The following is a 24,626-nucleotide window of genomic DNA, read 5'->3' as shown; positions in this document are numbered from 1 at the left end:
CTCAGCTCTTGAAAGGAAATGAAAAGTGCTATAGCATGGTTCTTCCCTATGAGCTGACACCATATCCATTTCTCAGATTCATCCTAAAATAATCCCAAACCCCATCTCCAACTCATACAAGATTCTATTTTTCATTATAAGAGTCACCAAGAATATATTTATTTTGCCAAGAAAGCTAAATATATTATATATATGAGAAAAGTAATAACTATCACTATCCAATCAATGCAAGAAAAAAAACACATTTTAAAGAGGAAAAAAATCTACGCTAAGTCTTCAGTCCCAAAAGTAAACTTTTGTTCGTTTCTAAGGAGAACACAACAACCACACCAAAAAACAGATTTTGCTCAAAGGCAATTTCATACATAATTTATTTAGTTCTAGTCTCCTAAAATCATGCCAAACTTTTTATATAGTTATCATTATATAAAAATAATTATTAAATAATCATTTAAAAGTCTACTGGAAAAAAAAAAACTTTTCTACCCTTAGTGGTTTTCACAAAAAACTTAATACTATACTTTGATCTTGTCTCCTTCACAGAAACGGTAAAATACCTGAATTACACATCTACTTCCACAAATCTATACTTCTATAAAGTTGGACATATATTTAAAGAAAAATTTGTATTCCATGCAACATAAAAGCAATTGAGAGGATATAATTAATCTTAATGAGAATAAGCAGGGTATTTCTCCATTTTCAATACATGAAACTTTAACAAAATAGTTTTAGGGTTGATAAAAAGAAATATAGTAGTAAGAATTAGAGCCTTCCTCATAAACATTTTTTTTTATTTTTAGATTTTTTTTCTTATGTTATGTTAATCACCATACATTACATCATTAGTTTTTGATGTAGTGTTCCATGATTCATTGTTTGCGTATAACACCCAGTGCTCTATGCAGAACGTGCCCTCTTTAATACCCATCACCAGGCTAACCTATCCCCCTATCCCCTCTCCTCCTCAAAGACATTTTAAAGTTCTTCTCAAGGAATCCACAGCAAATGTACATTTTATCAATTGCATTTCATATATTTAAAAAAGCAAAAGCTTATTCCTTGATGACAAGGGAAAGTTCCAGGCATTCTACTGAAGTTTACATAGTGGCCTGTTACACAACCATAGTGGCAAGACAGGTGAAGAAATGGCGGCAAGTCTGTTAACTGCTACTCCACCCTGCCTGCTCTGTGCTATGTGGAAAACTGCAAGGGACAGTACATTACAGCTGATCCCACCTGTCACCCATCACCATGGAAGCATCAATGCCGGGGTGCTGGCGGTTACACAGAATCTGGACAAAACTGTGCAGAGGTGAATGAGGAAGTGGCAAATGAAAACCAGCAGTCAGGAAGATAGCATGACAGAAAGTCAGGTTTCCCTATTTCTCTTCCCTCCTCAGCCTATGCCTCTGCCCTACTTCCCTGACTATTTTCCTTTCAGTCTGTCCTCACCTTCTTTGGGAACATCTCTATTTTTTGAAGAGTACTCAGGAGTTATAGATAGGTAGGTAGGTAGGTAGATAGGTAGATAGGTAGATAGATAGATAGATAGATAGATAGATAGATAGATAGATAGATAGACAGATAGATAGATACAGATAGAGATTTTTTTTTAAGATTTTTTTTTTTTTTTTTTTAAAGATTTTCTTTATTTGACAGAGAGAGACACAGCAAGAGAGGGAACACAAGCACGAAGAGTGGGAGAGGGAGAAGCAGGCTTCCCACCGAGCAGGGAGCCTGATGCGGGGCTCGAGCCCAGGACCCTGGGATCATGACCTGAGCCGAAGGCAGACGCTTAACGACTGAGCCACCCAGGCGCCCCTAAGATTTTATTTTTAAGTAATCTCTACACCCAACATGGGGCCTGAACTCACAACCCTGAGATCAAGAGTCACAGACTCTACCAACTAAGCCAGCAAGGTGCCCCCTCAAGGGTTATATTTTTAAATTCTTCTTACAGCCTGCAGAACCTAACATGATTAATAAATGTTCCACCAACTTTTTTTTTTTTTTAAGATTTTTTATTTATTTATTTGACAGAGAAAGACACAGCCAGAGAGGGAACACAAGCAGGGGGAGTGGGAGAGGGAGAAGCAGGCTTCCCGCTGAGCAGGGAGCCCGATGCGGGGCTCGATCCCAGGACCCCGGGATCATGACCTGAGCCGAAGGCAGACGCTTAACGACTGAGCCACCCAGGCGCCCCCCAACTTATTTTGATAGTTGAAATTTACCTTTGTATCACTCCAGCTAAAATTACATTTTATAAAAAAACAATGGAATCTCCACTCTTATGGGAAAAAATCTTCTGTATTTTTGCAAAGAAAAAAGTCTAGAAGACTATACACAAGATGTTAATAATGATTATTTCTAAATTAGCATAACAGATGCTTTTAACATCCTTTTTCCATACTAAGAATTTTTATTTTTATTTTTTTAAGCTTATTTACTTATTTATTTAAGTAATCTATACACCCAATGCAGGGCTCAAACTCAGGACTGGAGATCAAGAGTCACATGCCCCTTTGACTGAGCCAGCCAGGCACCCCCTGCCTGAGAATTCTGTAATGAACATATCTGAATTTCATAATCAGGAAGGAAATGAATGAGATTTGAATTAATGACATTTACCACATTTCTTTTTTTTTTTTAAGATTTTATTTATTTGAGAGAGAGAGCACATGCACATGAGCCATGAACAGGGGGGAGGGAGGGTTGGGGGGAGATGGAAGGAGAGGGGGGAAGAATCTCTAGCAGACTCTGCACTGAACACGGAGCCCAACTTGGGGCTCAACCTCATGACCCTGAGATCATGACCTGAACCAAAACCAAGAGTCCGATGTTTAACTGACTGAACCACCCAGGCGCACCATTTACCACATTTCTAATCCAGCAATCTTATGATTACATAGGCCCCAAAGGTAATCAACTTTATATTAGAACTTCCCTATAACCTCAGGCTAATGTTCACATGTTCCTGATATGTTCATCACCCAGAATTACTCCCTACTATGGCATATTGTAAACTGGAAAGCGCCATACAAAGATATAAATAAGGTTCAAATGAAATTTAAATTTGATATGACATTCTTTATTAATGAGACTTGAGCTAATAACACATTTTAGTTCTTAAACTTCTTCCCATTCTGTACAAATTCTTCCAAGTTCTTTCCATGGCTGCAAGTTCTTTGACTTCTTTTCTCATCCTCCAACCCTGCTCTCAGAAGTTCTTTTATGGGCAACAGTCCCACCATTTTGGAGTGAAGAGGGACATGTTCCTAGCGTTCTCCATATCAAAAGCCTCTTACCTAGGTGAGACTATGTGAACTAGAAAATACTAGGAGTTAGATATATCATGGGATAGAGAAGAAAAAAGGCAGAGAACAAGCTCTATCTACTCTTTAACTTATGGTGTTGTCTACATCTCCTGGATCTATCAGTCCAGTCCCTCTTCACCTCTCTGACTCTCACCCACCTTACACTCTCTGTCCTACCACATCAAACAGAAAAATCCAATTCTGCTTCTCACACTGGGCTGTGAATGAAGAGAACCATACAATCACGCAGACTGGTCCCATGACTCATCTCCTACTTTAGGTGGACTACAATGCTTCTATAATCTTATCTTTGATCAGCAAATTTTCACATATCCTTCATCAATTACCTCAAATGCTCATCACTTAACACCACACCCACAAAAAAAAAAAAAAGAGGCACACAAGAATGTAACTACCTCATCATCCCCCTAGCAAATGGACATATGTTGACAGCAACATTTATTCTCTCACTGCAGTTTCAGAGGATAAACTAGCTTTTCCATTTCCTACTCAAGGTCTATCCCTCCAGCTGTGCTATGATCCACTGATTTTTACAAATTCTTCATTTATAGACCTTTTGTCCACTAATAAACCCATACAGCTTTATTGATTTTCTTCCAAATTTACTGAGATATAATTGATGTGCAATAAACTGCACAAATTTAAAGCATACCATTTATGAGTTTTGATATAGCTACACACCCATGAAACCATCATGACAATCAATATGATGAAGACTTACATCGTCTCCAAAGACTCCTCATACTCCTTTGTAATATTTCCATTTCCATTCCCATCCTCAAATAGTCACTGATCCACTATCTACTACCATAGATAAGTTTGCATATTCCAGAATTTTCTATAAATGGAACCAGGTAGGAAAGAGTGTAACTAGGAAAAAGAAAAAGAAAAAAAAAAAAAAAAAAAAGACTGTAACTATGCCCATGTGCAAAACTGTGGACATGTCCAGGAAATAGATAAAAAAGGCTCTAAATTCTTAAGCAGGATATGAAGGCTAAAGCAGAGTCCCAAATTAAACAGCAATAAGATACTTAGAACAGCTAATATCCAGAATACTGACAACAATAGATGCTAGCAAGGATGTAGAGCAACAGGAACTTTTCATTCATTGCTGGTGGGAACACAAAATGGTACAGCCACTTTGGAAGACAGTTTGGTGGTTTCTTCCAAAGTACACATACTTTGACCATACAATCCAGCAATTGTACTCCTTGGTGTTTACCCAAAAGAGCTGAAAGTTATGTCCACAAAAAGCCTGCACACACTGTTTACAGCAGCTTTCTTCATAATTGCCAAAACTTGGAAGCGACCAAGATGTACTTCAGTAGATGAACAGATAAACACACTATAGTACACCCAGACAATGGAATACTATTTAGTGCTAAAAAGAAATGGGCTATCAAGCCATAAAAGACATAGAGGAATCTGAAATGTCCATTACTAAGTGAAAGAAGCCAATCTGAAAAGGCCACATACTGTACGATTCCAACTATAGGCCATTCTGGAAAAGACAAAACTATGGAAACAGTAAAAGGATCAATGGTTGTCAGGGACCAAGGCAAGATGGGAGGGTATATAGGATAAATAGCCAGAGCATAAAGGATTTTTAAGGCAGTGGAAATATTTTGTATGGTACAATAATGGTAGATACATGTCATTAAACATTTATCCAAACCCATAGAATATACAATACCAAGAGTGAAACCTAATGTAAACTATGGATTTTGGGTATCAACATAGGTTCATCAATTATAACAATTGTACCACTCTGGTGGGGGATGTTGATAATGAAGTAGGCTATGCATGTGTGGAGTAGGGAATGTATGGCAAATCTCTAGACTTTCTACTCAATTTTGCTGTAAACTTAAAACTGCTCCAAAAAATAAGGTCTATTAAAAGAAACATATAGTAATTTTGGAGTTGAAAAGTACAACAACTAAAATGAAAATTTCAGCAGCATATCCAAGTTGGCAGAACAAAGAATCAGCAACCTTGAAGGTAGGCAATTGAAAGTATCCTGTCTGCAACAAATAGGAAAAAAAAATAATTAGGAAAAATAAGTAGAGCCTCTGAGACCTATGGGACACCAACAAGCCTATAAACATGTGCAAGATGTGAGTCTCAGGAGAAAGGAGAGAAAGGGGCTGAAACAATATCTGAAGGAATGATGGCTGAATATTTTCCAAATTTGATGAAAAACATTAATCTATACATCCAAGAACTCAACAAATTCCAAATAGGATCCACACTTACACACATATAGTCAAACTGTCAAAAGAGAAAGACAAAAAGAGAATCTTGAAAGTCGCAGGAAAAAAACTCCTTGTATACATGAGATTCTCATAAATTTAACAACTGACTTCTCATCAGGAACCAGGGAGGCCAGAAGGCAGTGGATTAACATAGTCAAAGTGATGAAAGAAAAACACTGTAAATAATTCTATATCCAGCAAAACTATCCTATGAAATCAAAGGAGAACCAGGTGAGGAAAGAAAAACAAAGAAGCAAGTAAGACATTCTCAAATACAAAAACTGAGACAATTCATCACTAGCAGATCTGTTTTATAAAAATATACTAGGGCACCTGGGTGGCTCAGTCATTAAGCATCTGCCTTCGGCTCAGGTCATGATCCCAGGGTCCTGGGACCGAGCCCCACATCGGGCTCCCTGCTCAGCAGGAAGCCTGCTTCTCCCTCTCCCACTCCCCCTGCTTGTGTTCCCTCTCTCACTGTGTCTCTCTCTGTCAAATAAATAAATAAAATCTTAAAAAATAATAATAATAATAATAAAACCTTTAAAAATAAATAAAAAATAAAAATATACTAAAGGGAGACCTTCAGTTAAAATGAAAGGACTATAGACAGTAATTCATCTACACAAAAAATAAAGGGCACTGGTAAAGGTAAAAACATGGGTTAAAAAAAAAGAGCATAAATGTATTTTTGTAACTTATTTTCCTTGTATATGATCTGAAAGACAACTACCTAAAGCAATAATTATAAAACTGTGTTAGCAGGCTTATAAGGTACAAAGTATATATGCACTTAGCCACTACATAATAACGTCCATGCTCAACTTATGTCAAAATCACTATAACACTGGGGTTAGGTCATTCAGGTAGTGATAAAATACTATTCAAGCCAGAAACTGCATACTTCCTAAAGGTCTATTAAGCAAATTCTCAATAAAAAGATGAAGACTGTGGATGGGTCATGCTTTTCCAGCTTCTGCACAGCAAAATAAACAATCAACAAAATGAAAAGGCAACTTACAGAATGGGAGAAAATATTTGCAAGCCATATATTTGATAAAAGGTTAATATCCAAAATATAGGGGCACCTGGGTGGCTCAGTCAGTTAAGTATCTGCCTTCTGCTCGGGTAATGATCCCAGGGACCTGGGATCAAGCCCCGCATCAGGCTCTCTGCTCAGCACGGAGTCTGCTGCTCCTTCTGCCCCTCCCACTTCCCCACTCATGCTTGCTCTCTCTCTCAAATAAATAAAATATTTTAAAAGAAAAAACAAGAATAGCCAAAATATATCAGAAATTCATACAACTCAATAGTAAAAAAAAAAAAAAATCCAATTAAAAAATAGGCAGAGGAACTGAATAGACATTTTTCCAAAGACGACAAACAAATGGTCAACAGGTACATAAAAGGAGCTCAACATTACTAATCATCAAGGAAATGCAAATCAAAACCACAATGAGATATCACTTCATACCTGTATAATGACTATCATCAAAAAGACAAGAGATAACAAATGCTAGTGAGGATGTAGAGAAAAGGGAACACATGGATTCCTCATCATAGAGAAGTCTCTGTTTCAAAAACAACATCTACAACTGGGTTTTCATTTCCTAATAATTAATACCTTAAATATCAACTTTTTTCCCAATTAACTCGTAGAAAGTGAATTAATGCTAAACGATGGTACGCTTAATAGCAAAATTGTACACCATATTCATATTGGTTGAGATAATATGTTTAAGAATTTTAGGGAATTAAAAAACACTTACCAAAAATGCTTATTCTGGCAAGGCATTACAAATACCATTTTATAATTAATAGAAAACTGCCAAACTGGAGTTTTTAAACAATATATTTATATTCTAAAGCAAACTTAGGATCATGGACTGCTAGTAGAATTTTTTTGTTCTGTTTATTCATTAATTCAACAAACATTTATGGACCACCTGCTATGTGCCAGGCACTATGCTAGGAACTGCGGATAAAAAGACAAAGTTTCTGCCCCTTAAAGTGTGCACAGTCTAGGGAGAAGCTCCCATTCTGAAAGCAAAGAATTTATGACTAGAAGAGACCTTATAGTTCCCTTATTTCACAAATAAAGAAAATGGTACTCATGGCAAATTAGCCACTCAGGCCAACAGACACTCAGGTCTACAGATTTCCTGCTCCTGTGTTCTTTGAACCACACACTTTCTTTGAGCGGTGATGGCGTACTTCCATGTGGGTGAGGCAGAAACACGGAACTGTGCACAATATGTGTACAGCTACCAAGTTAGAAACGGAAATACCTAATGGATATAGACAATATAAATATTTAACAATTTAGAGACAGAAATCCCTAACTGATGTGATATCATGATAAAGCCCCAAGAAGAAACTAAAGAACTAAAATAAGAAACTGAACTAAAGGTAATATAATGGTAAGCCTTCTAAGCCATAATTATGGCTTTGCCTCTGTTTACTGATATGTTACGTAGGGATATTAAAAGTACTTATTTTATATGATTGTTGTGAAAAGTAAATTAATTAATTCTTGAAAGCACTTAGTAAGCCTGGTACCTAGTAAACATTCAGTAAATGTTAGGTATTCTTATAGATAATCATTTCTTAAATGCACAAGTATGTCATATAAAGACAAAAAAAAAGAAAAAGGAATGATCTTTCTTTAAGGATTTATCCTATTATTATAATGATAGCCGTATTTTTCTAGCAACTAGTAAAATCTAGTACTAAAACATGTATTACAGAAAAAATATTTAATATGCATAATATCTAATATCTAATATCACCCCTTTCTCTGTAGACATGTATCAGTCCTAAAATTACAAGAAAAATAGACATTAATCAAATTACTTTAACAATGAATTGTATTAATAATGAATTATATTGATTATCAATATATCAATTATACTGATTAATTATCAATATAATTATTGATTAGTTATACTGATTATTAATTATATTAATAATGAATTGTATTAATTCATAATTTAATTAAATCATCATGTAGCTCAGTATTCCTAAGATTATAAATCCTAAATATCACTGAGAATGTTTAAAGATGACTTTCAAGTAATTAAAAAGTTTAGGCAGCTTTTCTCATCTTATCTAAAATATTAAACTAATTGACATCTTTGAAATAATTATGCATGGAATACATATGAAACTATTTCATTTTAATATCACTCATCATCCAATATCAATAACAAAATAAATAACATATTGATATCCACTTACTGCAATCTCTCTACAAGCCGACATGGATATTCCTGTGCCTTCAATTTGCTTCAATGCATATTCCTTTTCATCTTTTCTGCATACAAACAAAAAAATATTATTTTTTCTAAACATTATTTTCAGATTCAAAATCATAACTACAAAAACAATAAAAATACTCTAGTCTCTCAGTGATATATAAACACTCTCCCTATGCATGCATTGCTTACTGCTTCTGATAGTATTACAACTACAGAAATATGAAATACCAAAAAAAATTCATGTTACAATGAAAACAGTAGACAGAGCCAAAACACAAAATTCAAAATTGAAACAGGATACTAAACACAGCACTACTTTCAAAAAGTAAACAAGCGTAAATATAAACCCAAGCATATTGCAAGATAATTCTACTCCTGTCTTAATTATCTGTAATCTATGAAAGCATTCTGTTATAAACATTAACTACAAAAATAAATGACAGATGTAAACTTCTATATTTGTTTAAAGTAATTTCATAGTATAAGGACCACTTAATAGGAGGGATGGGCTCTAGAAATATGTCAACCCATTGGGACACCCTACTTCTGACCTAGGATAGGGGACATTCAAAAGCCTCAAGACCTATGTGTTCTGGTAAGCACTGTGAATTGTGCAAGACTGTTGAATCTCAGATCTGTGCCTCTGAAACAAATAATGCAATAGATGTTAAGAAAGAAAAAAAGAAGAAGAAGAATGTAGCAGGAGGGGAAGAATGAAGGGGGGGAAATCGGAGGGGGAGAAGAACCATGAGAGACGATGGACTCTGAAAAACAAACTGACGGTTCTAGAGGGGAGGGGGGTGGGAGGATGGGTTAGCCTGGTGATGGGTATTGAGGAGGGCACGTTCTGCATGGAGCACTGGGTGTTATGCACAAACAATGAATCATGGAACACTATATCTAAAACTAATGATGTAATGTATGGGGATTAACATAACAATAAAAAAATTAAAAAAAAAAAAAAAAAGCCTCAAGACCTCAACCAAAAGCCTTGGAAAGTCTTTAAAACTCTAGCCACCAACATCTCATTCTCAAGAACTCTAGGAAAAACCTAGTAGGTACAGTGAATTTTCCAAATAATGTAGGCAGGGTTAGGAATTCTGGGAAATCCCAGTAATTAGCAGGGTGCTCAACCAAGGGAAGACATCAGTTCAATAATGGTGATACAGTCCATACAAAAATAGTATCACATGAGGGGCGTCTGGGTGGCTCAGTCATTAAGTGTCTACCTTCGGCTCAGGTCATGATCCCCCGAGGGTCCTGGGATTAAACCCCACATCAGGCTCCCTGCTTAGCGGAGAGCCTGCTTCTCCCTCTCTCTCTGCCCCTGCCTCTCTCCCTAACTTATGCTCTCTCTCTAATAAATAAATAAAATCTTAAAAAAAAAAAATAGTATCACAACACAGTATCCTCAGGGTGCTGACACCAGAACCAGACATAGCAAAATGTCAGAAATGTGGTTCATATTATGGGTTGTTCTGATAAGAGGAGTATCATCCACACCCTATGAGTTTTGTCTTTTGATTATATTGGAGCCTCAGCAAACTTTCATCATGTCATGATGGTTTTCTCAAATGATAGCACCTAAATGGTGCCACATCTGTCCTACTTACCTATTCCTTATCTTCCCCATTCTGTGTTTACTAGCAGATAAAGCAGTTTTGTAAGTAGGCTCCACGCATAGCATGGAGCCCAACACCGGGCTTGAACTTGAGACCCTGAGATCCTGAGATCAAGACCTGAGCTGAAATCAAGAGTTGAACACCTAACTGAATGAGCCACCCAGGTGCCCCGCAAATAAAGCAGTTTAAGAGGTTATTTGTTATTTTAAAACATTTTACATGCCTTTTGAAGATTTTCACAATCATCTATGGTTTGGGCAAATAAGTGAATTATAGTTACTTTTCCCCCACAATCAGTTTGAAAATTATATCCATATTTTTCTTCCAATATATGGCATTCAGGAAATAATTAAGCAGCATTTTGATAAACAGAAAACACACGAGATATATCAAAAGGATATAGACTGTTATGCAATTATTAAAATGATATTCATGACCATCATCAGAAAATGGAAAACATTTACTATATATTAGTGAGAAAATACACAAATTATACCATATAAAAATATACATACATCTAGACATATGCTGAAGATGATTAAAAAATGAAAATTAGTGTGTTAAGATGTAGGAACTTATGTTAATTAACTTTAGTGCTAATATTATATTATATTGTCTTTTAAATTAGAATTAGAGGGAAAAAGAGAAAAGCCAAAATAATTTGACACCCTGATAATAGTCACCTACTAAAATAATCCTTAGTATCTTCAAAGTATTATCTTAGACATGTTTTAAAAAGCAAAGTCAAAACTAGGGAAAGCTTAAGTGATCACTTTTTCCTTTTTCTCTATCCTGTTTCCTCCAAACATAAAGCTAGACTTTTTTCAGACCACCCAGAAGCCATTAAGAAGTACAAACAGCAGGTGACTGAATGTAATTAAAGCCAGATGTTCCCCCCGACACACACACCTTAAATGTATATGTGAACACGTGTGTGAGAGCACTTAGGCCTGAGATGTTTAACACAATGCTCACGATGCAAATCTCACATTTAATAATTAATTTAACTACCAAGTACTATTGCTAAATTTTTAAGAAATTTGTTAAATTTATTAAAACAAAATTATATAAGCTTTCTGGAAATTTTTCAATGAAATCATAATTTTTTAAAACAGAAATATTTCAATCCCCAGTTCCCCTAAATGAAGTGCTCCAGAAGCTCATGTAATTGCATGGTTTTATTTTTAATACCGTAAAGAATATTACACAATCTGGATAGGTTATTGTTGCTATAGAAACTATAAGATTTTTTTTTTTTTTGCAGTAAGTCAAAAAGTGCAAAATTAACACATCACATTAATGACTTTTGAATTTCACATCCAGGCTGTCAAAGGAATTTGAAAGCAGAATAAACTGACACATAGGCCTTTACTCTGAATTATGTGGATGGGATCTAGGAACAAACTCAGTAATTATTTCACTTAATAAATTTAAATATAACTTCTATCTGCTAAATTAGCAAAATATTTAAGATCTGCAAACTTAAGGTTTATCTGCAGCTTTGAAATTGAAAATGAAAGAAAGTGGGTATCTCATGACCATTTCTCTTGTATATTAACTGTCAGACGATGAGTGATAATGCGGCACCTCTGAGGTTCACCATATGAAGAAGTGGCAGATCCCGGAGGGCACATGGGACTCATTTTCACCATTGCACTATGTTAGTGCCAGTCTTTGGTCAGATGCCAACACCTTAGTTATGGAAACTACAGATGCATCCTTTCCCACAATGCCCACAAATACTTCAGTGATTAGCAGGTGGGGCAGAGAGGCTTTGTTGCTCTCAACGTATGGGAGTGCTGCCCCTCTTGGGAACTTTCTCTAAGTGGTAGTGACAATTCATACCCCACAGCTTAGGTGTCTCAGGCACACATAACATTAAGTATCGTAAAGGAATAATTTGTTCTTTTACATGACAAGGCTGAAAAGCAGGTAAACCTGCCCTACCTACATTGCTATGATAGTCTGGCTTTTAGAGGCAGCTTGTTCTTTCTTAAAATGATCTTATTTCTAAATTACTTTAACTTCTAGGGTGCCTGGGTGGCTCAGTCGGTTAAGCGTCTGCCTTCAGCTCAGGTCATGATCCCAGGGTCCTGGGATCGAGCCCCACATCGGGCTCCCTGCTCAGCGGGAAGCCTGCTTCTCCCTCTCCCACTTCCCCTGCTTGTGTTCCCTCTCTCGCTGTCTCTCTCTCTTTCTGTCAAATAAATAAATAAAATCTTTAAAAATAATAATAATAAATTACTTTAACTTCTAAATAAAAATACTTTATTATTTACTGTAATAAAGGCAGACAAAGCAATTCCAAAGCCTTCAGAGAAACTGCTTTCTAAATTTTAGTGCATATTAGATACTATGGTTAGAGCAACTGCATATTGATAATAATCAAAGGAGGTTACTAAATAAATCCAGGAGAATCAAAAATACATAAATTTGTAGCATAAACATGTATATATTTAATATGTAATTTTTTTAACTCAAAGACATTTCACATGAATATGGCTGCAATGTATATCAAAACCATGTGGGCTTCACTCTCAGCAGTGACAAAGAAAAACAATTATTCAACAAGAACATGATGTAATAACAAAATAGAAAAATAAATTTGGGAGAGACTGCAATTCCATTAAATTTTCCATCTGAGACACTATGTTCTAGAAAACTCGTGATGCAAGCAATTCTACAGATAGTAGAAAATATAAGAACACATATTTGTACAAATTGTAGAAATTGCGGCCTTAAAATGAAAGCTTGATCCCAGGCAGAAAACCAGTATCAGTGTTAGAATCTAAATGTAATTCAGGAAAGAATTTCTCAAGCTTAAAGAAGCAAGTTCAGGAACATCTCCTGAATGAAATATTAGGAACTGGTTTAATGAAAAAGATAGTCTTATGCCTTTCAATAATGTCCAAACTTGGTGGCCAGCCTCTAGTCACTTTTAGCAAGGTGAAGCACCATTCGGTAGCCTGTATGTACAACTATAGGCCAAAACCCCATCTGTCATCATCATAATTAGGCCCAAGGCTTTTTTGACTCCTATCAATACTACTACCAAGTGTCCAGATCAGCCCTGGGCCATCTTTGGTCCTAAGGATCTCTGACAGACAAAAAAATTAGAAGCATCTTTCAAGATAAGATGAGGAAATTCAAGCTCAAGCAAGGCTGAGATAAAAATTTTAATCTTCATGGGGCGCCTGGGTGGCTCAGTCCAATGAATGTCTGACTCTGATTCTGGCTCAGGTTATGATCTGAGGGTCCTGGGATCAAGTCCTGCGTGGGGCTCTCAGCGCTGGGGAGTCTGCTTGAAGCTTCTTTTTCTCTTCCTCTCCCTATGCCCCTCCCCCTGCTCATTCACTCTCTCTCTAAGATAAATAAATAAATCTAAAAAAATTTTAGTCTTCAAACTAATAGGGTTAAAATCCTTTTCTTATTGTTTATAAGGAAAACAGAAGAGGCTTACTATTTTATTTTACATCAACCAACGAAAACCTACTGAGTAAATATTGTGTGTCCCAACACTGTGCCAAACTCTGAGGATGAACAAAATTAGAGACTGACTACCCTAGATATCATGGAGTTCACAATCCCCCTGGAAAGAGATTCTGGGTGAGTGGGAAATATAAACAAATAACTCTGATATGACTTCCACTAAACCCAGGATGTATGCATAACAGACACAGAGAGGAGGAGACTAATGTTTCTTTCAGAGCTTCAGGGAAGGTAACTCCATGAGTGATGCCTTTAAGGGAGGAGTTCCCCAAACAGAGAAGGGATGAAGGGGTCAGAGAATTGCAGGCAGAAGTACAGCATGAGAAAAATAACAGAGGCATATTCCGGAAAGTGCTACTATTCAGTATGGCTTGAAGCTGGGGCAGGATGACAAGGAGCAAGAGACAAGGTTAGAAAAGTAAAGGGAAGGGACCCTATGAGTCCTGCAAAAAAGCTTGTGTTTCATATGTCAACAGTGTGGAGCAAAAGGTTTTTAGAACAGAAAAGGTAGTTAACAGATCTTAGCTCAGAAAGATAACTGTGGTAACTAGAAACTGGTGGCAGAGCAAACATTTGGTAGTTTGCGTCAAAAGTCCAGATAAGAGAAGATGAAGAACTAGATTAGAACAGTGGCAGAAGAGAACAAATATGGATTCAAAAGGCATTTCTGAGTCAGAACTGACAGAATTTAGTAAACAATTTGATTCTGTAGGTGAAAGAAAGGAAGACTCTGAAGATGGATGGAGTCTCCACTTTGTCCAATTGTGTAAATGAGAACACCACTAACCAGAGAGATGATGGCGTGAATAAATGCAGACCAGGAAATATAAGATTTTACTCTACAGGCAATGAAAGTTACGTATGAAGATTAATCTCATTAGGAAGGACTGAATTAGAGGTATGAAAAACAATGAGAAGGTGACTGCAATGTAAGTGTGAGCAGGTAAGGACCTGGATTCGTATAATAGAATGTTAGCTCCAAAACGGGTATAAGACGACCCTGTTAAGCCCTCCTCATTTTTTTTTTTTTTAAGATTTTATTTATTTATTTGAGACAGAGAGAATGAGAGAGAGAGAGCACATGAGAGGGGGGGAGGGTCAGAGGGAGAAGCAGGCTCCCTGCCGAGCAGGGAGCCCGATGCGGGACTCGATCCAGGGACTCCAGGATCATGACCTGAGCCGAAGGCAGTCGCTTAACCAACTGAGCCACCCAGGCGCCCAAGCCCTCCTCATTTTAAAGATGAAGAAGCGAGGCGAGCAGCCGGAAGCAGAGCTGAGACAAAATCTTCCAGTTCCAAGTCCAACATTCTCCATAACAGAGAGGTAACAGTAAGACTGGAGAAAAGAAGGAACACTTGTGACAGTCATTCTAAAAAGGAAATTGGCAGGACCAAGTTAACAAATAGTGAAGATCAAGAAGGCTGAATCAAGGAGAAGTCTGAGGTTCTGAGCTTGCTGATGGGAAGGATGATACCACAAAGAACAAGACTTGGGCAGATCTCAGGAGGCCCTTCAGCTCACAAATGATTCTTTTCAATAGAAAGAAAAACTCCAACCAAAAATGAAAATATCTGAGAAGTTCAAAAGAGAGATGCCCTAAAAATGTTTACTTAGGAACTACCATAGTAGTTTCAGATTGAAAGGACTTGAGCCTACATACGTGATACTGAATTAGAGGAAGTAGAACAAAGATGACCTTCTTGGTGTCTAGAAAAGAACTTGAGGCAAGAGGGGGGTAGGGGGAGAGACAGAGAAGGAAGAAAAGACAAAAGGCAGAACAATTTCTGAACACTTCTCTCTCACATCCCTTAAGAAGACAAACTATTCTATGAATTCGTCAAATTTCCTTTTCCAAACCTTAAGAGTAGAATTCAAATAATGAAATCATCAGAGATATAGTATCCAAGATGGTACAATATTACCAGTTTTTATAGTTAGGTGTTATCAATAAGACATTCTTCAAACAATATGACACCTGAGTCTTACCAACAAACTTTTCTTCAAGAATGTGTACATAAATCAATATCCTATCCCTTTCTTTTAATATGTGATGATTGGGCTTAACAGATTAAGAGCTTTCCTGTTATGGAATAAAAAATTTGGAAAAACAAAAACCAAAAAAGATCACTTAGTTTCACGCTGGTATCATTCTGAGTTATTCAATATCATGAACTCAGTATTCAGCCAGCCTAATAATAACAATTCTTTATTTGGGAACGCTTTCCTTTATTATATAATACCATAATATTTTTAAATTTTTTATCATGAAATTTTCCAAAACTGAACAAAAAAATACAGTGATACTCTACGTATCTGTCACACAGCTTCAACAATCATCAACACATGGCCAGTCTTATTTCCACTGCCTACCCCCTTCTTGATTATTTTGAAACAAAACCCAGACACCACACCATTTCACTCATAAACAGTTCAACACCATAATATTTTTAATTATCAGGAAATTTTTTTGTTTAAATAATAACAGACTTTTAAAATAATTCTGAAATATTAAAAACCTGTAACACAAGTTACTCTATTTTGTATTCCCCTTATTAATAAAAAAATTCAAAATAGTATTAGCACCCTTTTTATGTCTTCATCTATCAAACATTTCATCTACTCATGGAATTTTGACAACAGTTTATCGTTTTGTCTTCATTCTTTAGAAAGACTACCTTTATTCAGGTTTTCTTAAAAACTGATCAATGTATCTCTTTCTCTGGAAAACAACCTTTCATGTTATACTGTGTCCTTCATTAAGAATTCCAATTCAAATAAACATTTACTAATTCAAAGGCTCTAAAATGATAAAATTTCAGAAACTCCTATTATGGCAGATTTGTACTGCTCAGAAGTTACTTTAATTAAAACAAATATAGGGGTGCCTGGGTGGCTCAGGTCATGATCCCAGGGTCCTGGGATCGAGCCCTGCATCGGGCTCCCTGCTCGGCAGGAAGCCTGCTTCTCCCTCTCCCACTCCCCCTGCTTGTGTTCCCTCTCTTGCTGTGTCTCCCTCTGTCATATAAATAAAATCTTTAAAAAAAAAATTAAAACAAATACACCTGCAGTAATACTTTAAGACATAAGGCATCAAAGCGTTAAGTTTAAAACAAATAATTCAGGACTGTATTACACAGAAAGCAATCATTAGCAAATATTTCATATAAACCAAATTGTTAATATAAAATATTATCTTCCTAGGAGCATTCTTGAATCTCAAATCAGATTGGCTTGCCACAGAGGGTAATATAGCAAGAATGCCACACTGTCCTTTTGGTAATATTTTACTAAGCATGTGCTGTGTGCCAGGCCTTGTGTTGGGCTTCAGGAACAGTAGGAAGAACAAGATGATCCTTTCCCTTGTGAACCTTCACACTGAGAGGCACACCAGCAATGGACACAATCTGATAAGCACGACAGCAGATGCATATGCAAAGTACATCAGATAAAGAATGCAAAGGCTTTGGTTCTGGTGAAAGGGATAGACAGAAGGCTATCAGGTAAGTAAGTTTCAAAGGGAACAACTGAGTGGACCTTGAGAGGTGAGTAGGATTCCATTAAGCAAAAAAGAAGGGGCAGGGCCTTATGGACACCAGAAATGTATGGACAAAGTCTAAAGATTAAAATCTATGCTACATTCAAGATATTATATAAGACTTATATAACTGGAACACGAGATGAAATAGCACAAAAAGAGCAAAGTAGAATTAGCATAGTCTTTATGGTATGCTAATAAGTTGGCATTTTTCCTGTATAATGAATGGGAAACCATCAGAAGTTTTTAAGCAAGAGAAACATATGATCAAACAGATACTCCCAACAAGCAGACCGTGTGCAGGATGGATCAGAGGATTTAAAACCAGAGGTTGGGCAAATAGTGTAAAAGTTCTGGAAAGGGTTGATAAGGACAAAATCAGAGTAAATATAGTTAAGAATGGAAAGAATGTATGCAAGAGGCATTCCAGAGATAGACGCATCTACCATAGCCAAATATATATAGGCACACTGAAGGCATTAAAGAAATACTTGATGCATAAATGTGTATGCACATCTGTGTATGTATATGAGAAAGAGCTGAACAGCCAGAGAAGCCTCTAAACATGACTGAGGTTTCTAAGCCAGAGTGTTGTCTCAGTGAAAGTAAAGCCATTTACACTGTACCTTCTACACCCTCCCCTTCCCCACAAATAATACTGACAATGAGCCAGTTCATAAGTAGAGAATAAATTCATTTTGGACATGGTGATTTTGAAGTGGCTACTAGATAGCCAGAAGAAGATGAAAAAAAGGAAATAACAGAAACGGAATTTGGAAAAGAAAACATCACTACGGCAGCAACTGTTAAAACCATAGAAGTAAATGTGATCACAAGAGAAAGTGCTCAGAAGAAAAAAAGAGCTGAAGATGGTAGCCATTGCTCTTTCATATCATGGCACCAACCTACCAGGGAAATTAACCATGCTCACAGCAGAGGTGAAGGGACTCATAGGCTTCCAGGGCCCCAAAATCCACTGATGGCCAAAGAACTTAGAGGATTAGGGGTGCCTGCGTGGCGCAGTCGGTTAAGTGTCCAACTCTTGGTTTCAGCTCAGGTCATGACCTCATGATCATGGGATCGAGCTCCATGTAGGGCTCCATGCTCAGGGCAGAGTCTACTTGAGATTCTCTCTCCCTCTAACCCTCCCACTAATGTTCTCTCTCTCAAATAAATAAATAAATCTTAAAAAAAAAAAAAAGATATTAGAGGATTAAAAATAGGACCCATATAATGATGTACTGTAAAAAAAATTATAAAAAAAAAAAAATAGGACCCATAACCCATTCACAGCACCCATGCCACTGGGGTTGGTAAGCCCTCCTCTAATTAATGCCACCCTCCAACAGGCTACAGGAAGAGAAACTTTCAAAAGACCTTGACAGGCAAATCTAGATGTGAGACACTCTACAAGAAAATTGGCCTGGCTCCTAAAAAGAAAAAAAAAAGAAAAAGGTAGACTGCGGGGAGGGGGGAGTCTATTCAAGACATGTAACAACTCATAGTGTGCATGAAAATCCCGACTAGACTGTTGTTCAAATAAAAACAACTAAAAAGTCAGGGCATCTGGGTGGCTCAGTCAGTTAAGCATCTGACTCTTGATCTCAGTTCAGGTCTTGATCTCAGGGTTGTGAGTTCAAGTCCTGCGTCGGGCTCCATACTGGACATGGAGCCTACTTTAAAAAAAGAAAAACAGCTAAAAAGGTTTATTTGTGGGACACCAGTGAAAATTTAATTTATAGACTAGACAATTTATCATTGTTAATTTTATTTTTTAATTTTTATTTTATTAATTTTCTTAAGTAGAGGATAATTTATGATGGCTATGCAGAATATCCTCATTCTCAGGAGATACAGGTTCAGGTATTTTGGGGTCTCATGTCATGACACTGGCAATTTATTTCAAATGGTTCAACAGCAACAAAAGACACACACACACACACACATATACAAAGTGAGAGATAAAGCAATACAGAAAAATGATAACAAAACTGAAATCTAGGTGGAGGGTATGTGGATGTTCATTGTTCTACAGTTTAAACTTTTTGGTTTTTTTTTTTTTAATTTTTTATTTATTTGTCAGAGGGAGAGAGCAAGCGAGCACAAGCAGGGGAGCGGCAGAGGAGCGGCAAGCGGAGGGAGAGGGAGAAGCAGACTCCCCACTGAGCAGGGAGCCCGATGTGGGACTCAATCCCAGGACCCTGGGATCATGACCTGAGCCGAAGGCAGACATTTAACCGACTGAGCCACCCAGGCATCCCCAAACTTCTTTGCTTTTACAAAACTTTTCTTTTCTTTTTTTTTTTTTTTAAAGATTTTTATTTATTTATTTGACAGACAGAATAGCGAGAGCAGGAACACAAGCAGGGGAGTGGGAGAGGCAGAAGCAGGCTTCCCACTGAGCAGGGAGCCCGATGTGGGGCTCGAACCCAGGACCCTGGGATCATGACCTGAGCCGAAGGCAGACGCTTAACGACTGAGCCACCCAGGCGCCCCTACAAAACTTTTCTTAATAAAACAAAACTGAGGAGGAAAATAACTAATAGGCGCAATTAGAAAGTTAAAAGAAAAATAAGGAAGTTGTATATGGAAGCCAAAAGACAAGTATTAAAACAAAGCTGGGCAAAAGCATAGAAGCAAAGTCAAACAGGAGGGAATAGAGGAAAGCTGGTCATATTTGGCAGCTACTGATGTTTTGCAAGAGCATGGACCAGTAGAACATGCACTTTGCTCAAACTCTCTCAAGATCTGTAACATACTCTACTTTGTTATTAGAATTACTTAGAATTGACTCATGTCTTATTTCCCAATTCCCAAATGAGGAAGGAGACTATCTTACACATTTCTCTATATTCTTTAGGAGCTAACAAAGTGTCTTGCAAATCGTAGAAACTAAACATTTGTTGCACTGAAATAAACATATTTATTAGTCTTGATAAACTTAAAAAATATTTTCAGCATATAGAAAATCTGAAAAACCTTCTTAAAAAAAATATATTTTCTAGGGGCGCCTGGGTGGCTCAGTCCTTAAGCGTCTGCCTTCTGCTCAGGTCATGATCCCAGGGTCCTGGGATCGAGTCCCACATCGGGCTCCCTGCTCAGCAGGAAGCCTGCTTCTCCCTCTCCTACTCCCCCTGCTTGTGTTCCCTCTCTTGCTGTGTCTCTCTGTCAAATAAATAAATAAAATCTTTAAAAATATATATATTTTTTCTAAAGACAAAAGTAAAATATTCCGGAAGATAAAATAATAGTCACAAGCAAATACCAATACTTTTTAATGGAAAAGTAATCATATCTAAAAATTTACCAGAAAGCAGCTATCTCCTTCTAGAAGGAAAGGAGAAAAATATGAATATTTTGTCATTCTCGAACCCAGCACTGTCAGATCAAATAGAACTAGATCAACAACTTGTTCCTTTAGGTACATTTCATATTTCAGTCTTCACAAAATCATCTCAGATCATAAGTCTCAATGAAAAATAAATACTCAAAAGAAATTAACAGTCAAAACTATAGCCAGGGCACTGGGGTACAAGAGCACCTGGCTCCAGGGGTCCCAAATAGACCAGGTTTGGCCACTCGCAGCTGACAAAATCCAAAGGCAGAGAGACAGGATGAGTGTGGTAAAACAAAGGAATTTATTTCTGTGAGGCCAACAGCCGGAAGACTGCAGACTAGCCTCTCAAAGACAGTCTCCAAAGGGCTGAAACTACTTCCAGGTTTATATAAAGAAAACGTGGGACAAAGGTGGGTGGGTACACGCAGGTAGTCAGTGAAGGTCAAATGGATCATTGTCATGGAGTCAATACCAAGTGGGGTCTTACAGGCTCAGGGCAGTCCTTATTGCGTCAGGGGGTAGTTTTGATTCCCATTAGGGGATGCTCTGCCCTCAAGGTCTTCCGCCTGAGCCAAGAGACAAACAGGGAAAGAAAAACCCAACTAAAAAGTTTGAGTCAAAAGGGAGGCAGCTGAAGTCCTCTTTTAAGATTCAAAATCAACACTTAAAATTTAAATATATATCAGTTTTTCACCATATGACTTAAGTTTCTGCCAAACCTAGACCACTAAGGAATCTTCTTTTGATAAAATTTAGGTTTTCCATGTTTTCCTGGCTGACCTTAACTACTGTGATAATAGAAAATGTGATATTGTGATAGAATAAGAAATATGTATTTTGGTCTTCCTCCAAGGTTCCTGGCTCACATCTCCTAAAACCCTTGTAATTTCCTAAGTGTTTAGAGCATAGAAGCATCTTTTATTATAATATTTGGTTTTTGTTCCTGGAATAGCTCCAGAAGGATAAAAGTGAAAGAAACTCTTTTGTTATTCATAACAAGTCCCTTTCAACCAGACCTGAGTTTATGTTAATGAGGTGATGTTTAGAAAGCCTCTAGATAACCACTAGGATGGGGCCTGGTCAATAGGGGGAAAACTAGGTGATGAGAACTTTCACCCCACCCCTCAACCTCACCCACATCCTTAAGAAGAGGGCTGGAGGTTGAAAATCAATGATCAACAATTTAATCAATCACGCCTGCATAATGAAGCCTCAACTCTGAAGTACAGAGTTCTAAGAGCTCTAGATGGATGAACAAGAATACATATACTTGCCAGGAGGGTGGCATACCCCAAAACTCCATGGGGACAAAAGCTCCTGTGCTCCAGACCTTCCAGACACAGATCTAGCCCTATATATTCTTCATCTGGTTGTTCATCTGTATTCTTTAATATATCCTTTGTAATAAACCGGTAATCTAGTAATTAAACTGTTTTCCTGAGTTCTGTGAGCCATTCTAGCAAATGATTGAACTTGCAGATGGTGTCATAGGAACCTCCAATTTGTAGTCGAGTTGGACAGAAATTGTAGGTGACTTGGGAACGCACCACTTTCTATGGGGGTCTGAAGCTGGGGGCAGTCTTGTGGGACTGAGCCCTTAGGCTGTGGAGTCTGCACCAACTTCAAGCACTTAGTGTCATAATTGATTAAACTGTAGAATACTCAGATGGTGTTGAAGAATTTGTCAGTATGAGAAAATAGTCACACATCTGGGAAGTGTTGGGTTTAAGTAAGTAGAACTGTGAATAGAGAGAAACAAGAGTTTTTCCTTTCGGAGAGTCTATTTAATAATACAGTAAGTATCCTTGCTAGATCCCAAACCATTTGAACCATTATAATCCACAGTCTCTGAAATACACTTGAAAGAAAAAAGTGAAATCCTTTAAAGGACTTTACTTGAAACTTTAATCAACATGGCACATAAATCATAAAGTAAAAAGTCAGGTATTAGTTATTAAGAATTAATTTTTTTTAAAGGTTGCCATGGAGGGGGTGCCTGGGTAGCTCAGTCGGCTTAGCATCTGACTCTTGGTTTCAGCTGTCATGCCAGGGTCATGAGATTGAGCCCTCCATCGGGCTCGGCACTCAGTGGGAAGTCTGCTTGGGATTCTCTCTCTCCCTCTCCCTCTGCCCCTCCTCCCACTCATGTACTCTCTCTCTAATAAAATAAATAAATAAAATCTTTTAAAAATTAAAATAAAATAAAAAAAAATAAAAGTTTCCATGGAGGTTTACCTGAATTAGTTTGTATAAAAATTCAGGTAAACAATGTTGTCAAATGATCCATTTCATGAGAATGTCAACCTAAGGCCAAATTTTAGTCACTAAAAAGCTAAAAAACAAGAAGTTAGTAATATGCATGCCTGGGTGGCTCAGTCAGTTAAGCGTCTGCCTTCGGCTCGGGTCATGATCTCAGGGTCCTGGGATCGAGCCCCACATTTGGCTCCCTGCTCAGCGGGGAGTCTGCTTCTCCCTCTGCCTCTGCCGCCCCCTCCCCACTTGTGCTCTCTTGCTCTCAAACAGACATATAAAATCTTTAAAAAAAAAGAAGAAGAAGAAGAAGTTAGGAATATAAAGCTGCTGCTCACCCAAGAAAAAAGATAAATACCAATCATAAGAACCAGCCAATTAACTCATAATTTATGGGGAAACAACATATTTTTTCTGTTATCCTTGAATCATCTTTAAAACAAAATTTAATACCATCCAATGGCACAGCACATTTATAATAAGAGTTATAATAATAGCTACATTTATATAGTCCTTAGTCTGAGGCAGGCACCACTTTAAAAGCCTCAATGATACTAACTTGTTTAATCCTCACAATATACTGTGAAGCAGATACTATTGCCATTCCATCATATAGATGAGGACACTGAAAGCAGAGAGGTTAAGTAACTCACTCTAGATCACACAGCTAGGTAAGTGGCAGATCAGGATTTGCCTGGATTTAGGAAGTCTGTCTTCAGAGTCTATGCTTTTAATCACTACAGCTTCATCTCTTCTTATTCCCCTTCTGGAAAAAGGGAATAGCATGTACCACAGGCAAAAGAGTACTATGCATTTGAAGTTCAGTAAGGCTGATTTAGAATAGGGGAAAGCAAGATAAAGCTGAAGAAGGAGGCGGGGCCAGATCAAGCAGAACAGGTAAGCCACATTAAAGAAACCGGACTTTTTTTTATTTTTAAGATTTATTTATTTGAGAGAGAGATTTAAAATTTAAGATTCCTTTGATCTTCCATTTCTCCCCAGCTTTTGCTCTCTCTGCATTTGCTATAGTGATTGCTCTAAGATAAGGTTAAGGACTGACAACATGGGAGTTATGTTCTGTGATCTACTCTCTCATACTCAAAACCTAATCAGCAAATCCAGTTGAAATGATTTTAAGAGAAAAATAGAGGATAGGAGTTCTCATTTAAAATAAAAGACAGGGGTGCCTGGGTGGCTCAGACGGTTAAACGTCTTGATTTCAGGTCAGGTCCTCAGATCAAACCCCCATCAGGCTCTGCACTCAGCGTGCTCTAAATCAATCAATCAATCAATCTAATCTTTAAAAAAAATAAAAGACAAAATTTGTTCTATTGCATTTTACTACTACAGCAGGAATTCTTCTTATATTTTTATATTATATTGTCAAATCACAAAATACTTCCTATTTTTGACCCTCTGTCTTTACCACGGTGATGAATCTCCCTGATCTCTCTTTCCCCTTATTATTCCTATCCATTAGACAAAGCTTTCCAGAAATTTGTAACACTTTAGTCTAAGGTCAAAGCTCTCTTCTCTGCATTCACCA

The 24,626-nt window shown here is 37.2% G+C and overlaps 1 protein-coding gene across 8 annotated transcripts in view; it reads right to left on the bottom strand.

The window, feature by feature from the left end:
- CDK19 (cyclin dependent kinase 19) overlaps positions 1-24,626 on the bottom strand; it is a 171,079-nt gene that overhangs the window by 98,802 nt on the left and 47,651 nt on the right. For all 8 annotated transcript variants that reach the window (XM_032408069.1, XM_032408072.1, XM_032408066.1 and 5 more), the window contains one exon: positions 8,828-8,903. In XM_032408069.1, the coding sequence (XP_032263960.1) occupies positions 8,828-8,851 (24 nt within the window). In that variant the 5' untranslated portion in view covers positions 8,852-8,903. The remainder of the gene's footprint in view (positions 1-8,827; positions 8,904-24,626) is intronic.

The sequence above is a fragment of the Phoca vitulina genome, unplaced genomic scaffold, assembly GCF_004348235.1.
Source record: "Phoca vitulina isolate PV1807 unplaced genomic scaffold, GSC_HSeal_1.0 scaffold9, whole genome shotgun sequence".
Classification (NCBI taxonomy): domain Eukaryota; kingdom Metazoa; phylum Chordata; class Mammalia; order Carnivora; family Phocidae; genus Phoca; species Phoca vitulina.
This window is presented reverse-complemented; position numbering and strand designations above follow the sequence as displayed.